The 19347-nt window shown below is 35.7% G+C and overlaps 1 protein-coding gene across 4 annotated transcripts in view; it reads left to right on the top strand.

Annotated features, from left to right (window-relative positions):
- Window positions 1–19347, top strand: part of LOC120631458 (kinesin light chain) — a 75892-nt gene that overhangs the window by 49580 nt on the left and 6965 nt on the right. For 3 of the 4 annotated variants that reach the window (XM_039901059.1, XM_039901061.1, XM_039901058.1), the window contains 9 exons: window positions 705–907; window positions 1952–2079; window positions 4690–4918; window positions 6078–6211; window positions 7885–8009; window positions 8202–8327; window positions 9147–9225; window positions 17283–17392; window positions 18054–18170. In XM_039901059.1, the coding sequence (XP_039756993.1) occupies window positions 705–907; window positions 1952–2079; window positions 4690–4918; window positions 6078–6211; window positions 7885–8009; window positions 8202–8327; window positions 9147–9225; window positions 17283–17392; window positions 18054–18170 (1251 nt within the window). Of the gene's footprint in view, window positions 1–704; window positions 908–1951; window positions 2080–4689; window positions 4919–6077; window positions 6212–7884; window positions 8010–8201; window positions 8328–9146; window positions 9226–10394; window positions 12299–17282; window positions 17393–18053; window positions 18171–19347 lie in introns of those variants that run through there. The other variant, XM_039901060.1, reaches the window with a different exon arrangement.

Raw genomic sequence — 19347 nt, forward strand, 5'->3', positions numbered from 1 at the left:
GTGCGGATTGGTGGACTCCCCACACCTTTGAGAACATTATGTAGATCTCGCAGGCATGCAGGTTCCCTCATGATGTTTTCCTTCACCGTTGAAGCGAGTGATATTTTAATTACTTAAAACGCACATAATATTTAAAAGGTTGGAGGTGCGTGCTGGAATCAGAACTCGGCCCCCCGAAAGTGAAGTCGAGCTCCTACCCACTGGGCTATCACCGCTTGTCTACATTCTTCTTCTTAGTCGTTACAGTCTTGACAGACTGGTCTTGGTCGTCATCTGGGTGTGGTGGCTCGCTTGACAATCCTTCGCAACTCTTCTCTAACGGTTGCCTTTCTTGCGCATTCATGTAGAGGAGCCTCGATTGTGGCCTTCACTTGGTCCGTCCATCTCATCGGTTATCTACCGCGTGCTCTACAGCGCGATTTCTACATTAGTTATATTTAATTAAATATACCCAATGCCATACAACATGTATATCGAACATTTATTAGGCTGATAGGCATGCAGGTTTCCTCACGATGTTTTCCTTCAAAGTTGGAGCAAGTGATATTTTAATTACTTAGAAAAGTTGGAGGTGCGGAATGTGAAGTCGAGCTCCTACACACTAGACTGTCAGCGCTTCATAATATGTACTTTACATGTACTTTAACATACCATGAATGCTTAAAAGTGAGTGAATGTTGGATTTTTTTTGTATTCGTTTCCAGGTGATGACGGCCTTAGCCTCCCACCTCCAGTCGGTAGAGGCAGAGAAGCAGAAGCTCCGAACCCAAGTGCGTCGCCTCTGCCAGGAGAACGCGTGGCTCCGCGACGAGTTGGCGGCGGCCCAGCAACGCCTGCAGGCATCCGAGCAGAGGGTATCGCAACTCGAAGAGGAGAATAAGCACTTGGACTTCATGGCCTCTATAAGGTAACTGCTATCCAGTGGCTTGCACTTCATACATGCGTAGAAGCACTGCCTACCTTAAAAAATTATATTCTGCTGCTATCTCTCGCTTAGTACCCTCACTCAATAAGCTGGTGCTATTGCTGACTTTTAGATAAAAGCAGTGAAATTCCATGATACATTACATATTAACCAGGGCACTTAATTAGCTATAATCTGCGATAATCAGGCAATAAGTCAGGCAAAATGCACTATACATAAAGTCCATTTTTTAAGATCTGTGTGGTGTATAAAGATTGAATAAATTATAAACTGCCCCGTGCACATTTACCCGGTATAAATCCCAAGCCAACGAGGCATTTCAGTCGAATAACTCCCGAGCTTAGCACAGGTGTTGCACCTAGAATCCTGAGTGTAGCGTGGGTTTTAGGGGCGCCCATAACGAAGGTAAATTAACTATACGTATATTACAGGGTATATTAACTATACGTAGTATAGTAAATATACCCTGAGTTGAATACTCTACTTTTCACACCTCGCGAGGCAATAAAACCAAGTTTTGAAGGGGTTTTTTACAATACAATCTCTATGGTTTGCGCTACACATGCTCCGGTGAGGCCAGCATACGCTAGAACGAGATGGCAATATTAGAATGAACAGATTTTATTCAGTACCTTATTCATATCGTTTTTATTTTTATCTTTATTATAGTTTTTAGTATTTTTTTAAGTTTATCTCTTAAGTTTTAGGTTCTGTATATTGAAGAACGTCTATATTACATGATGCATGCAAAGTTCGCCTGTAAGTGGGGTATACAATGTATAATACATAATATTACCATTATGTTTTTACAAAAAAAATTTAAGGCAAAAGAAAAAATTTGAAAAAAAATAATAGAACGTTGGCTTTCTAAATAAATAAATATCGTAAAAGCCCCACAACTCTCTCAACTCGGGCCTCCAGTACAACATTACTTATCCGCTAAGCCTATAGGAAGCTTTCAATACTAGGCTTTGTCATAAGACATTGTCAAGCGAGTGGTCTGAAAACTGTATTTATTTTGTGCAGGAAATACGACAGCGATATCACTGAAGAATCAGAGACCAGTCGCAGCGGACAAGCTGACAGCAAGCGTGATGACCCCATGGTTGATCTGTTCCCGGACGACGACCACGAAGACAACAGGAACAATAAGTGTGAGATAACTTTAAGTTGACTTATGCCCGTTTAGAAGCGGTTACAAATAGCCTCGACATACTCGTGATTTTCAAAAATATCTAAATTTATTTATATCAAATATGCCTAATAAAAAAAAATATACTGCGACAGTAATTAGTAGTATAATGTAGTAAATATACTACACTAAAAACGTAAAGGAGAAACTTAAGACATTTTTCTTTCAAACTAAAATATCTAATAATAAATAGCCGGAACATCCTGTGTAAAGTTTACTCAAATGATATAGTCCGATATGTGGAACTTGTTTTATGAATAGTGCTAGTTGAAACGCGATAATTTTTTTTTTTTTTTAGAACTACCTAACCATCGTATTTTATATGTAGCTTTAAAAATACTTACCTACTTAAAATTCCGAGCGCTGAATACCGGTGTACAGATAAACGCGATTGGGTTTTTTTACGACGTAATAGATGTTATTGTTATGCTAACATAAAAATGTATATTTTTGTTAAATAAAATAATAAATAAACACATCGCTATCTAGCCCCAAAGTAAGCGTAGCTTGTGTTATAGGTACTAAGATGACTGATGAATATTTTTATGTATAATATACATCAATACTTATAATATACATTTAAACACGTAGACACTGTAAAAAAAATCATGTTCATTACACAAATAATTTTTTAGTTGTGAGAATCGAACCCACGGGATTCAGAAAGCAGGATTGCTGCGCACTGCGCCAATCGGCGGTCAAATAATAGGTTGGGGAAAAAGTCTGTTCGCATTATAGTATGTATGAACTTATTATTTGTATCTGTACGGCTATACTATTTGTATCTGGGTGGTTTTGGTATCATTAAAAGTTTAAAATTTAAAGAAGATAATTCCATATTCAAATTAGGAAAATGTGTGATTTTTATTTGTTTTTCGTACTGTGAAGATGAGTGAATCTAATGAAGAAATTCGATACATTTTAAAATTTTACTACAAAAAGGTAAAAATGCAACGTTAGCCGCGAAAAAATTTGCGATGTTTATGGATCTAGTGCAACGTCTTTGAGAGTAGCACAAATTTAGCGTTTATTTAGCATTAAGTGTTTTCAATCCCGAAATTTTGATGTCAAAGATGCACCTCGCTCTGGTCACCCTATTACGGATAAAATAGATGCCTTTTTTGAAAAAGTAGAGCAAGATCGGCATATCAGTAGTGACAACGTAGCTGAAGAACTGGGGATTGATCACAAAACAGTTTTGGTGCATTTGAAAAAAACTTGCAACACAAAAAAGCTGGATATTTGGGTACCTCACGAGCAGAAACCAAAAGCAAAAGAAACCTTATGAACCTTGTACTCATTTGTGATTCTTTATTACGACCGTAATGAAACCGAACCATTTTTGAAGAAGCTTATTAGCTGAGAAGTGGTTCTGAGCGATTCATTATGAGCTGAGCTGCCACCAGGCAGGACCATCGATTCTGAACTCTACTGCGGACAACTGATGAGATTAAAGCAAGAAGTTGAGAGAAAGCGGCCGGAATTAATGAACAGAAGGGATGTTGTTTTTCATTATGATAACGCTAGACCTCATACATCTATAGCCAGGCAGCAAAAATTAAGACAGTTTGGCTAGGAGGAGTTCTGACCTTGCACCTTCAGATTCCACCTGTTTCGGTCTCTTCAGAATTCTTTAGGCAGTGTCAGGTTAACATCACGAGAGGACTGCCAAAACTACTTGACGCGGTTTTTTGATCAGAAGCCCCAAAATTTCTATAGCAATGGGATTATGTCCCTATCTATATGATCAGTGGCGTGCACTTCATCCATGCACAAAAGCACTGCTTACCCTTAAATTGAAATATAGCTCGACTAGGAGGAGCGTTTTTGCCATTTTATTTTAATATTTCGATATTTTAATATTTAATCCATTAATTTCCCTGCTATATGCATACCCTGGTAAGAAACTCAGTGCAAGCCACTGTATATGATGGCAAAAAAGTTGTCGAACAAAATGGTACCTACACACTCTAGTTAAATGTAAATAACTCACAAAATTCAAAGAAACTTTTTCCCCAACCTAATATATATGTCGTCGACAAACCACTGCAAAGTTCAATCCCTACTAATATTATAAATGTCAATGTAAGTTTGTTTATTACGCTTTCACGCAAAAACTACTTAACCAATCCTCATGTAACTTTGTACACATATTCTTGGAAGTGTTAGAAGTAATATAGGATACGACGTTAAGCTCGGTTCCTTTGGGAGAGGGGATGAGTGTTTGACGATTTTACACCATAACTCCGACAAATTATAAACGATTTAAATAATTATTTTTGTACTATAGAGGTTATAATTTATATGTGTTTAATTTTGCCCAAGCTGTGGTTAGAGATAGAGGTCAGAACTCCTCAGCGGACAGCAGCAAACCCCTCATTTAAGGCTTAGCGATACTGAATACCTTATGTTTTTTTTGATCTACAACTAAATTTAATGCCACATCAAAACAAACGCAGACGAAGTCGAGGGCAACAGCTAGTCTAAAATAAATTTTACACTAAAAAGTATCGAAAAGGGTTTACATTATATTATATAAGACGTACTGAAAAGATACTGTATTATTTTGCAGCCATGTCGCCAACGCCACCGTCACAGTTCGCGCAGCAAGTGAACGCTGGGTACGAGATCCCGGCCCGCCTGCGCACCCTTCACAACCTGGTTATCCAGTACGCGTCCCAGGGGCGGTACGAGGTGGCCGTGCCGCTGTGCAAGCAAGCGCTGGAAGACCTGGAGAAGACTTCCGGACACGACCATCCAGATGTCGCCACTATGCTGAACATACTCGCGTTAGTCTACAGGTGAGATTTAGCCTTGGAACTTTACGAAATATTACATATATTTTTTTCTAAAGTTTATTTTTCATCACGTTAATATAATTAAAATAATAATTGTTGACATTACAATTCCACATGACGATAATCTGGTGAAAGCTGAAAAGGAAAAAGTATCTAAATACTTGGACCGTCGTTTCAGTCAATGGTCTTCTCGCGAAAAGCTTCGACCAACATCTCAAGAAGCTTTCGCTTGTTTGTTGGATCAAGGGTCGGATACAGAAGGTAGTCCTTGAAACGGCGCGTATTGTGTGGAGGTTCCTCTCTCTGCAGCCCTGACCGCCGGTGGCTTAAGCATTCAAAAGCCCCGCAAGCGGAGGGTGGATGTTTTTTTTTTTTTTTTTATAAAAGTGTTTTTTATTTTATTTTTAAGCATTGTTAAGAATTTAGAAAAAAAATGAATAAATGATAGTTAATAATGAATACTAAATGTTTTGAATACATTCCAAATACCTATATGATTAAAATTAAAATAAAAAATACTGTGCGGGCCTTGAATGCCCTTCCATCTTCCCTATACCTATAATCTGGGTCAAATCAAGAGTGAATAGGCATCTTCTAGGCAAGCACGCCCCATCTTAGGTTGCATTATCACTTACACATCAGGTGTGATGCACTTAACTTAAAAAAAAACAAAAAAAAAACTCTTAAACTGTTAAATGATGAGCAAATAAATACTACGATAATATAACTTTAATCAAATATAAATTGCAAATAAATATTAAAAAAAAGAAATTTAGAAATTAAATTAATATCAAACTACAATTACAATTAAAAATAAATAAAATAATTCTAATAAAGTTTAATTGGCGGTAATCTCGTGAGTAAGGTCCAACTATTTAGATACTTTTTAAATTTTTTTGTTTTATTAGAATTACTGTTCGCTGTTATAGTAAACTCACCTCTATCATGGATATATGGTTGTGCTAATCTTGTTCTACAAGAGAGGAGAGCGGTTTAAGTAGTATGGCGGATAAGGTCGGGTTCGTCTGGGGAGGTTTTGCCCGTGGCTAGTTTCAACCCAACCGACAAAGATATACCAACAAGCGACTTAGCGACTGACTATAGTGGGCTGATACGATGATGCTTATAGTCTACAGGTGAACCTAATGCCGCTTTGTTTCAGGGATCAAAACAAATACAAGGAAGCTGCAAACTTGCTGAACGACGCACTTTCCATCCGCGAGAAGACCCTCGGTGAAAACCACCCCGCCGTGGCGGCAACGCTCAACAACCTCGCTGTGCTTTATGGGAAGCGAGGTGAATATACTTTTTGTTTACTTACAAAACGCACATCTCCATATATATATAAAATAAATAAATAAATATACTACGACAATACACACATCACCGTCTAGTCCCAAAGTAAGCGTAGCTTGTGTTATGGGTACTAAGATAACTGATGAATATTTTTTTATGAATAATATACATAAATACTTATCATATATAGATAAACACCCAGACACTGAAAAACATTCATGTTCATCACACAAATATTGTCCAGTTGTGGGAAGCGAACCCACAGCCTTGGACTCAGAAAGCAGGGTCGCTGCCCACTGCGCCAATTGGACGTCAAATCTATCTATAGCAATTTTATTATCTAGCTGCAGAGTCGGCCATCAATAATTCGAGTGTTTTGCTCTCTTTCCGACTCACGGGCTCCTCTGCATTATTGCAGTCGATGAGTAATATCGATAGTTGTTTTTTGTATCTTTATAAATGGTTGATAGAAATAAAAACGTTTTTTTTTATTACCAATAAAATTAATAATGAAATGAAATGAAATTTTATTCGCTGAATATGAAGGTCTTATTATAATATAACATTCCTCCATATTCTACTATTAAGCATGCGAAATGTAAAGTGCACAACAAGAACAATCATTACACTTTTCTGCATAATCTCGCTGAGCAAGCATTGAAAAGTTATTTGTTAAGTTATACCGGTAATATCAATGTTATCATAATAATGTCAAAATAATATCATTTTTAATTCGAAGTCAGATACTCGGATATTGTATAGAAACATTTTGTACACAGCCAATGCGCCAGATTTTTCTCAAAAGAACGCGTAGGTTGATTTTTTAGACCTGCATCTAATTTATTGTATATTTTAACGCACATAGCTATCTAAATATACAATAATTTTTGAAAAGCACCTTGAATCTTATTCTACGATAAAATCGCAAGTGTGCGTAATTTCCACTATTATTAATAAAACAAGTGCGGCAAGTGTGGACGGCCGACTGGCGCAGTGGGCAGCGAACCTGCTTTCTGAGTCCAAGGCCGTGGGTTCGATTCCCACAACTGGAAAATGTTTGTGTGATAAGCATTAAGTGTTTTTCAGTGTCTGGGTGTTTATATGTATTTTCTAAGTATTTGTGTATATATAATTCATAAAAATATTCATCAGTTATCTTAGTACCCATAACACAAGCTACGCTTACTTTGGGGCTAGATGGCGATGTGTGTATTGTCGTAGTATATTTATTTATTATTTATTGAATGTTAAATAAAACACGCGTGTTTTATATCTTGGATTATGTGTCAACTACTGAGTAAGAGCAACTGCTGAGTTTCTTTCCGGCTTCTACTCGGTAGGATCTGCCTTCTAAACCGGTGGTAGAGTTACTACAAACATTTGAAGTTTCAAAAGTTCTTATATTACGCCTATTTGAAATAAGTGAATTAATGAATAAGGTCCACGTTACGAGTAGGTGTAATGAAATAATTGACAGTTGTGGTTATCTCCGGATGGCCCTAGCCAAGTTGGGCTACTGGCCTCGAAGGTGATCTTCCTTACTCAGGGGATTAGCGCGGGGAAGAACACTTCTCCTGTATTGTGCTTTCAGCCTATCTTATTTAGGCTAAGGCCTACCATTTTTGCTGGGGGCCGAAAGTGAAATAAGTCTTATGGTATTTGTCTGTGCGCAGGTAAATACCGCGAGGCGGAGCCTCTGTGCAAGCGTGCTCTGTGCATCCGGGAGGCAGTGCTGGGGCGCGACCACCCCGACGTCGCCAAGCAGTTGAACAACCTCGCCCTGCTGTGCCAGAACCAGGTAACGGAACGCACATAACTTAGGACGTGAAGGAAGGACAAACAAACACACTATCGCATTAAAATATTAGTCCTAGTGACCGAGCTATTCCTGTTCCTTTGATAAAATAAATAAATAACAATTAAATAAAAGAAGATTTGTTTATTCTTTTGACATTTTAAATCGAATGATTTCGAAAATTGTATTTCGCAGAACAAATACGAAGAGGTGGAGCAATACTACCAGCGCGCGCTCGAGATATACGAGAGCAAGCTGGGACCCGACGACCCCAACGTTGCCAAGACCAAGAACAACCTCGCGTCATGCTACCTCAAACAAGTCAGTTGACATGTTTTTTTACATACACTACAAGTAACAAGATAGCCCTTGACTGCAATGACAGCAGGGCTAGCACAGGCAGGAGACAAAAATTATATCCCCTGACAAAACCCTTTTTTCTTTTTCCTCATTCAAAGGTTGCGTGGCAGGGATCGCTATTAAGCGAGAAGGTCATCTCTTGTATTCTTACTTTATGTTTCTGTTTTATATTTTGTATATGTTAATATTGTGGTTTACAAATAAAGAGTTTAATAATAATAAAATTCACGTGTCCACTTGTTGAAGCACGGGAACACGGAATAGCAGAAGTTAACCTCCGTTTATTATTACACATATATTATTAGGATATTATTACACTACCGTGTACACATTTCTCGTTAATGTTCAAATCACAAGTGCTATCTATATAGGTAGGTGGGTACTTGAATAAAGGTATTTTTGACTTTGGCTTTGAATATAATGACGATGATGCTTCATCCATAATAAAGTTCAAGTATTTGTATTAAGGGTCCGTTTTTATACATTTTAAATGTACATAAAAAATTTCGGAGCCGACAGGATTTGAACCTGCGACTCTCGGGCAATCGCGGCCTAAACCCTTTTTCCAATTAAGCTACGGCTCTCCTACCGACGATGCCGAAATTAGTATATGCCTTTTACGTCAACCTTATAGCGACTGTTGATAATTCCTCCAAGTGTAGGTAAAAACACTTATAAAAATAATAAAATTATTAAGCGACCGTTATCTGCCTATCTGTTTGTCTTCCTCAGAGTCAGTATTGAGATTCGAGGACTTATTTTTTTTAATTTTTTTTCCAGGGCAAATACAAGGAGGCGGAAACTCTATACAAACAGGTGTTGACACGCGCGCACGAGAGGGAATTCGGAACCATTGATGGTGAGTTCTACTTCCTTTATTACAGGACGCACTTCAAAGAACAATTAGTATATTACTCTACGGCCAACGTTTTTTTTTTTAATATATGTACTAGTGCTTCACTGCAATCACACCTGAGTAAGAGATGATGCAGCCTAAAGGGGGGGCGCTTGCCTAGAAGATGCCTGATCACTCTTGATTTGAAGGTACCCAGATTATAGGTATCGGGGAAGACGGAAGATGGAAGGGCATTCCAGAACTTTGCAGTGCGTATTAGATAGAAAGATAGCTGATGGTATTACAACTACGTCACGGTGCATTTTTGAACGCCATTGCGATTTTTTTATACTTAGTATTTGTTTTAGTTTGTGGAGAGATTCATAGAAATGTAAGAAATCGCACGGCTCACCATCCTTATAGCGTATTTTAATTGGTCGATGGCTTCATTATTCGGGAAGTTTCTAGCAAGCATGTCAATAATTGAATCAGCTAGATAAACTAGCAGTTAACGTCACGAGGTATTTCGTTCGATTCCCGAGTTGGGTAAAGATTTTTAGGTATTAGGTTTACCTGGTATTTTTTCTCAGTACCAACTTGGAGGTAGTAGTTTGTGTTTACCTGGTATTTTTTCTCAGTACCAACTTGGAGGTAGTTTGTTAAGTTGTTGTTTGCCACTGCTCTTATATGTCACAGTTTTGTCATTATCACGGCATATCGTGTAGTGACAGTAGATAAGAAGATAAATATCTTCTTCCCCACAACTCTTCCTGCGGGTGTCGCACGGTACGACAAAGAGAATGTAACAGAGAACGGTCAGCAGTGTTCTCTGTCCCACACTACCATCTACTGTGATCAACAAACCGTCTGCCCAGTAGGTGGATAACAAACCCGGCCTTTTGGAGAGGCATTTAATCCAGCTCTGGACTGTCATATGCTGTGTCGTGCACTTCATACATGCAAAAAGCACTGCATACCCTAAATTTTTTTATAACTCATAAAGGCGAAGGATTTTTCAATGTTATGCCATCTTCCTTCTTTATGTATACCCTGGTCAAAAACCCGGTGCACGCCACTGCTCATAGGTTATTTATGAATACTCCTCGAGCTATTGAGTTATCGACCAATCAGAATGCGAGTTTTAATATTGTTTTTTTTTTTGTTCGCTTGACATTTATGTTTTACCGTTTCAGAATATATAGCTTCATTAAACACGCCAAAAAAATAACAAAAACAAAGTACCCGCACGTATAGTGCAATCAGCTGACTAGCTTTGGAGAAGTGCAATAATTATAATACATTCCAATTTTTTTTTATATGCAGATATTAATATTATTATATAACTAGGTCTCGATATAACGTATTCTATAATAGTTAATTACGATACAATTGCGTAGAGTTAGTATTAAAACTTGACAATAATGATCACCCAAGTAGGACAAAGAGTTAACAGTAAGAGTAAAGTTTATATTATAGATGTATAACGCCTACAGCATTTTTGTGTATTAGCGAAGTCAACTGTCTATAACCGTCTACGCTTTAGAAAACTGAAATGTATAGAAAACTACATAAATTAATAGTAATTTCGCTGTAATGAAGCGCAACTTCAGTGCTTGTTTTGTGATGAATGTCGATTACTAACAGTGGCATTAGTTTTGTATTAGCGTTTTACTTTTAAACGCTAATGCCACTGGTAGTTTAACTAGAAAGGGATACCCCTTTCTAGTTTGTTTGTTCCCAGTTTGACCACAAAATAAACCATTTTGTTTTTGTTCTGCCCGACTGGCGAGCAACAGCCACTTTGGTTTGTTAAATGGTGTCAGCAGCGTAGTCCTAAACATCATGTCCGTCATCCGGCGATGTTTTAAGAGAAACCATTTAGTTCGATGCTTTGGCTGAATTTGGCTAGCACTAAGTCCTGGTTAATATCGTCAGCGAGTTTAACGTAACAAAGTGCAAACACTTTGTTACGTTAATTTCAACTGTCTTATTAATTGTATTGACGAGTTATATCTGTCCACTATGCAGTTCGAAACAAATAGTAAGTCATAAAGTTAACTCTTTGCTTTAGTTGGGTGATCCATTTACCACACTAGGTTTTTCAATACATTTGTATGTTAAAGCCAGCCGGAGCCCTTACTACTTGAAAAATATTACCGCACAGTCTTTGTTAACCATGCAGTAAATGTTTTACAAACAAAGTCTACCTTGTTAGATTTCTTTGAGGTTTTGAAAGCAATGAAATAAAATTACCAGCAAATGTATTGAAAAGTCTAATTCCCGTTTTCACTATACCTAGGCATCACCTAAATCGGATGCCTAATGAATTAGGCGGTGTATAGAAAAAAAAGTTTCACCTCTGAGGTGATAACTAATGGTAAACGCTTGATGAACGCTTAGGAGCCTCCCTAGATTAGTCGTTACTTTTTAGGCATTGCCTTCGTCGTTAGTGAAAACGGGCATATGAGTCAGTTCAGATTGAGCGAAAAATGCCCGAGAAATTTACTGCCTACATTGAAAATAGGACCGTATTACTATTAATTTAAAGTATAAATTTGAATGAATATCTCGTGGATCGCCTGAGCATGATTTTCTTCTATCTGAAATGACTCTAGAGTCTTTTTTAAGTTTTTCATAATATTATAAATAAAATGATTGCTTTTATATAATGTGATTTGTAGACTAGTAAAGCACTTTACACACAAAGTCGCCGGCGGCTTAGGCAGACAGCTTCATATGGTTATAAAGCCGCCGCACAAAAATAAAAATGGCATCTTTGAGTTTACGTATAAAATGAAAACTGTAAACTTTTCGCGCTGGCAGTCTGCAGATATTAAAAAAAGCCGGCGGCGCTATTGTGTAGGGCGCTTACCATTAGAACTGCATGATAACGTAAATCCACAAGAACTGTTTATTACTATAATAGTAAGGGTTAAATAAAAAATAACAGAAAGTTCTCGACCTCTTAGTTCTTATCATTATAACTAACAACGACTTGTTTGTCTTGTTTGTCGACTTTTCAAAATTTAATATTAATCCTTTTCATGCATCGAGTCGGTGTTTGCGCGCTCTTGCTGATGTTTCATTACAGAGTAGTAAAAAGTAGAGTATTTATATATAAAATATTTAATATTTCTTTAAAAAAAAGTCATAGAACAAAAGTTGTTAGTTTTAATGTAAACAACTACAGGCCTTGAGCTTTCTGCTATTTTTTATTTAAACATAAGCGCGTAATCATTGAAATAGAGAGTGAGGTATGAGGATAAACATTTTTTTTGTATTACACATTATGTAGACATTGACTTAAATTAATAAAGTCAAAGTCAAAAATATCATTTTTCAAGTAGGCCCATAAATGGCATTTATGATGCGTACATTACATGAGAAGAACACGGTAGTGAGATGATGGCGATAACCATATTCGTAAACTTAAAACTGAAGCTACTAGGGTTCCAAACGCGTCCTGGTCTAAGAAGAAGCCCACAACAAACTTAGCCGGGTGTTGATTTATAACTGACGAATATTCCTGTTTTCATATTTTACTAACAAAACAGACAGAAGTCGTCCTGCTCGGAGTATCAGCGTTACATTTAATATGATAATTTAATGCAATGTGGTAAAAAACTGACAGCGCAACCTTGCGGGTCCAATGGGTTTTATTTTTTGATGCCAATTAATAAAAAAACCAAATATAAAGCCCGGCGATTTAGCGTTCGGGTACAATGTCGAGTAGTAACCGACTAGAGGTATAGGTTTACTATAACTGGCATACCCCTAACAGGTTAGCCCGTTACCATCTTAGACTGCTTGATCAAATACCAGCAAGTGAGGTTTCAGTCAAGGGCTATCTCGTTCTGACAAAAAATATATACTTCTCTTAGCTACTAAAATAGATACAAAGAATCGTAAAAGTCTGCGACCACAAACACCGTGTCACGAGAGATATCAATTAACTCTGGATCTTCCAGCGATCTACATTAACTTCATTGGTATTGACAATAATTATACATTTATATTTTTGCAATTGTCTATATCAGGGATATTTTATTTCTTGTTGGATCTCTATTGCATTTGGTTAATACTCGAATTTTGTGCGTAGTTAATAGAATTTATCATCTTTTTTTTATAGAAAAGTAGCTCTTTAAATAAAATGATATTAATTATGAAGTCGTCTCACCTAAATCAAAACATAGTAATTAACAATATAGGAATATATGTATGCCTCGCAAATTTCTGATTTAGATATATCAACTGTATCGGAAATCGCTATCGACTGTAGCCTCTTTGTAACATGTTTTATGTTCCTAATAGGCAGCTCCAAAATTACACTGAAATAATTTGAAACTGGTTACTAAGTTTTGATTAGTGGCAGTCGATAACAACAAACCTTATAATAGCATGTTATGTTAAGATATTAAGAGAACTGTTTATAGATTGTTAGTGCCAAATGTTACGCTTTCAAAAAATTAGAAGACCTTAAAGCTAAAACTAAACAAAGACGTCTTGCAGCGTTGGACCAATCACAAAACGTGTTCAAACAGACGTTATTGTGATTGGTTGAAAATTTGCACGCCAGGGCTGACCGCATACGCAGCTTGGATATCTTTGTTTGGGCTTTGCTTTATCCAATTTTAGATAGTTAATATATTTAATTAATAAAGGGAAATGGTTATATTTACAAACTTTTTAACATAAATATTAATAAAACGTTGAATTATTTGAGTAAGAGTGGGAAAGAGTGAGTGCAATAAGTAAAATACATTTGAAATGTACGATATAAACTATAGTTCTTCCTGTAACCATTAGAATAAGTTAAATACTTATGTATTCATTGTTATATCTTTATGAAAACAATCTTTTTGAGAGGATTATTTTTAAATTACTTGCCTAGTTTTATTTTAGTCTAGTTTTATTCGGAATGAATGACATATTATTGAGTGATAATGTATTAGGGGCACTTTAAGCATTTATGTCCTACGAAATTTTTTCATTTGCTTTCCTATGCAACGTGCTTAGTACATTATTACACAAAGAGTTTTGTTATTGATTGTTAATTAATTGTTTGATCGGAGCATGCATATTTATTAGAGAATATTTTTTTTTCTTCAGTTTACGATGATTATTAATGCTTGCTTTGTTATTCTTACAAGCATGCCATGTACCCCTAGTACGATAAATAACTCTCGAAAGAAAATTATGATCGATATAATAACTATAGGCATCTTGTTTTAATGTTTAAAATGGCTTGCTTCTGATTTTTTTTCATTCTACAACAATGCTTTCGCAATGGGATCTATATATATAAAGAAATCTTTAGCAGAGCTTGTTGCGAAACGTGTATATTGAACACTCGTACTAGGCGTACTGTTGTAAACAAAACTCAAGCTAAAGAAAGAAGCTTATAGAAAAAAAAAGTTCATTTCCTATATATTGTAAGTGCAAGAATCATAGTTCTTTATTTATCATCAGTTTCATTTCTTAATTTAAACATTTGTATATCTCTATAACAAACATTCTCACAATAGAAAATATTCATTCGAATGTTTAAAATGTAAAAACAGATTAGGGGTATGAGTTCCACATACCTGGCAGGTCGCACATCTTAGACTGCCAATGCAGTGGATATAAAAATCATATCGACTAATTAATCATAATAACCTAGGCTCTTATGTGTGGTATAGTTATCATTTCCAAAATCATTTATCATATCAATTCAGCGTTCCGATACGACCATACCCTTTTTACTAGGCGTTTTCGATCAAGCTAACTTGACATCGAAATATCTTGCTCGTTGGTATTGCTTTAGTTTAATTTGAGTTTTGTGTACAAAATAGTTGTATCAACATCTTGACTATGAAATGGCGGTTTCATAGCATCAAGCGTATTTAAATACACATTGAAAATTGCAATCACTTATACCTTTTGTTATTTCTTAAAGGTAAGAAGTATGGTTGTGAAAAAGAAAATAGTTCTCTTGCCTGCCACTGCGTATTAGCCAAATAGAATTTATTGCAGCCAAAGTTATAGACCGCGTGATAAAACTTGGCACTTAAACTTATCACTACTAGAAGAGTACAAATTTGGAGGTTCGAAATTTGACTTTACCTTTCCACCTTTGTACATTGGAGAGCAGATGACATTCGTTTGTGCGTTGTGCGTGATTTTTAGTGGTTTGTAAGTTTTTTATGGGTATAACTTTGTATCGTTTTAATTGTTTCTTGAGTCTGAGGTAAAGCTTAGCTCGCTTTGTAGGTTTCACCCGTCTTAGCTCGATATGTATACTGTCCTATCAAAAAGGTGACATGTGTCTAGTTGTGAGAAACCATAGATAAAGCAGAAGATGATCTTTTTACGTTATTCGGATTACATTAAAATAGTACATACTCGAAATATATACATGCCAAGTTTTATTGCGCGTCTTAATAATATAATGTATAGTGCCTTATTAGCTTCGTTAGAAAAAAATTATGTAATATTTTATGAACTTGGCTGTTATACTGCTGTGCACCTCGAAAAACAATGATCTGTTATTTATTTAGTAATCTGATTGCTTGTTATTTAAATTTAAATTTGATTATGTTGATATAGAAATATCCGAGGATATAAAGCTATATATTCTACGGAATATTATACCTGATTTGCATTTTGTTCTATGCAACTTAACTATTATACCAACTAGCTATCAATATGTTTAAAGCAAACCTTTTAGTATTCATTTTGTCTTAGTCTGTCATATTAGGTAAAAATAGTTTTTTAATTGTTTTTGTGTAATGTATGTTTTTAAGTAGAAAAAAGAGTTTATTTATATATTGAAAACTTTTTCAAAATGTACTAATAAGATTTAGGTTTTTTGTGATACTATTCGCAAAAGTCGGTGGTAATTGTATCCGAGTTTATTTTTATATCAACGTCTGTTATTGCAATAATTATAATTTAAAAAAGTATTGTATTGTTGATTTTAATCCATCATAATAAATAATTTTTAAACAAAACCGACATTTTAGGTTAAATAAGCATTTTTTTATTTTTTCATAATTTTATTTACCTTGTCAAAATACGGATGGGGTGTTTATGCCACTTGAGTGTTTAATAGGTGAGTGACACAAGTTTGGATTTTATTTACGTGTGGCACAGGTAGGAAAGGGGTCAAGTTCCATTTTTTTTTTCTTTTTTCCTTATTTTTTAACTACATACTGTCAAAAGTTTTTCAACTGTCTACCTCGTGTCACACCTTCCCAACTTGTGTCACATTTCAAGATCTTTGACGATTGCAACATTTTATATATAAATCGTAACCACTACGTTTATAAAAATGCACTATACTACCTACTTATTATTTAAATCAACTTCAATGGAAAGCTAGTGAGCGTGCTACGTCACATATAATAATAATCTTTATTTCAAGCAAACCACAGGCATGATTACATAAATCTATTACATTTTGAATATAGATTTAAAACATAAAGACTGTCATGTCAGAAGATTTATTTAGTTTTGTTTGGATCTAATTTCATTGAATTTAAAAAGGGATTATAACATAATTTAAATGTAGCATTTATCCGAATGTATATGTGAAATACCTACGTTCGGATACTTGTACTGTGTATTTTCAAGGTCAGAGTTGTCTGATCTAACTCAGTAGCCTTAGTGCAAGATCCATTGCTTGTTCGCAATGGATCGTTTTCGAGTATATTTAAATACTTTATCGTCGGCGTAAAATGGATCTTATAACGCTAAAATTTTCTTATAATTCTTTAGCTCGGACCGTTAACGGAACGTTTGTAAAACAACAGAAGTACAGGATTTGCGACTCTATAATGAGCGACATGAGGTCGATTTTACTTTGATGATACAGAGTTGTATAAACGAACACGAAAAATATTGTCAATAATATTGACATATTACCTGTGTGCAAATTACAATCACAATATTTCCTAAAAATAAAAGTCAGAGGCACTAGCCAGTTTTTATTGAAGTCATTTAGATTTTTTGTTACATGCATACTTGCAACCGTCAAAGATATATTTTTTTTACTATCAAGCGGTTATAGGCACGGAGTATAAGTGTTTTTGTTTCGACAGGCGACAACAAGCCCATCTGGCAAGTGGCTGAGGAGAGGGAGGAGAACAAACATCTGCAGAAGGAGAACGCGCCGTATGGAGAGTATGGCGGATGGCATAAAGCTGCTAAGGTACTATTCTAACGCTGCCTTTAGAAGATCACTTTAAAGGATAATGCCTTGTACCTACTGTCTTTGTTTTCTTTGTTTGACGGCCGACTAGCGCAGTGGGCAGCGTCCCTGTTTCATGATTCCCACAACTGGAATATGTTTGTGCGATGAACATTAATATTTTTTCAGTGTCTGGGTGTTTATCTGTATATTATAAGTATTTATGTATATTATTCATAAAAATATTCGTCAGTCATCTTAGTACCCATAACTCAAGATACGCTTACTTTGGGGCTAGGTGACGATGTGTATCGTAGTATATTTATTATTATTATATTATATCTAGCGGACCCCAGCGCCATCTGTCGGGCTAATTCGTGAATCTAAACAATCCAGGGTGCCACCCAAACGTATACCAATACCCCAAAGTAAGCGTAGCTTGTGTTATGGGTACTAAGATCATATGGATATTAAGATAGCTGATGAATATTTTTATGAATAAAATACACATAAATACTTATAATGTACAAATATACACCCAGACACTGAAAAACATCCATGGCCTTGGATTAAGAAAGCAGGGTCGCTGCCCGCTGCGCCAACCGGCTGTCTATGTGCGTCCGATAATGTTCTGTAAGTTCTGAATTGTGTGATTAATACATTAACTATTTGATATTTTCAGGTGGATTCCCCCACTGTGACCACAACACTGAAAAACCTTGGTGCACTTTACCGACGTCAAGGGAAGTACGAGGCCGCCGAAACCCTTGAGGACTGCGCGCTGCGTAGCCGGAAAGAGGTGAGTTAGTCAGTCAATCAGTCAGATAGCATCCTTAGTGTACGTTTTAAATTGTAGTACATTTCTTCTTACGTGTTGATAATGTAAAAAAAATCTTCACGATACTTTGAATTTATTTAATTAAGTGTGGAAACTACAATACATTTTTTTTAATTTGTTTTTTTTTGTTCTCGTTCATATTTTAGACGTAAACAAAAAAAAATCGGATATCTCTTTCTCACTTTTCTTTTTTCTTTATTCTTTTCCATAGGGAAATGGTAAATCTCTTTTAAACACTTTCGACCTAGAAGTATATAGTGAAAAGATTGTTTACATTGGCATGACAAGTAAGGAAAAATGGATTACGTATAGTACAATATCATAATCTACCTTTATGATTAGACAACACGATATAAACCACGCCATTAAATAAAATATATATAAAAGACGGTCGATGACATGTTATCTCTTACGCACAATATTCGCTCGCCCGTATATTATGCGTTAGAGATAGCTCGACATCGATCGCTTTTTATTCTTAATGCCATGGGATATACGAAACGATTTAATTGAACTTAGATGATGCCTAGAGATATTTTAAAATAGACATAGATTAAAAGGTCGCAAATTTAAGACGATAAAAAATTCTCCTTGTTTAAGACGTGTAAAATCAGACACTAACGCCCGTTTTCACTAAATCTAGGAATCGCCTTAATCGGATGCCTAGTGAATTAGGTGATACCTAGAGAAAAATACTAGTTTCTAACTCCTAATGACGTTAGGAGCTGCCTAAAGTTAAGACACCATTTCGGTGGGTCGTAATTTTTAGGGGACTCGTAAACAGACACTGGACGGAAAATATAACATAATTTTTAATTTCTTTTAATAATCTTAAATCCATACGAAAAATGAAAACTATGACAATACAAACACAAAATACCAGACTTTGTTGCAAGAAACATAGACAATTTAGGTTATATGAGTTGCCTAGTGAAAATCGATTGGTTACTTAGGCATTTCCTTGTCCGTCGTTTAGTGAAAACGGGCATAAATATTTAACATGACCTTAACAATTTATTGACAGGTTAATCATTTAAATGAGCGCTAATAATTTTAGAACTGAGGTGTCATTCTGTAATTGCATAAATAGTAGTCTTTAAATAATTCAAAGTATATTTGCTTTAATTAATTTTTTCTT

Source organism: Pararge aegeria, chromosome 18, assembly GCF_905163445.1.
Source record: "Pararge aegeria chromosome 18, ilParAegt1.1, whole genome shotgun sequence".
Taxonomy (NCBI): Eukaryota; Metazoa; Arthropoda; class Insecta; order Lepidoptera; family Nymphalidae; genus Pararge; species Pararge aegeria.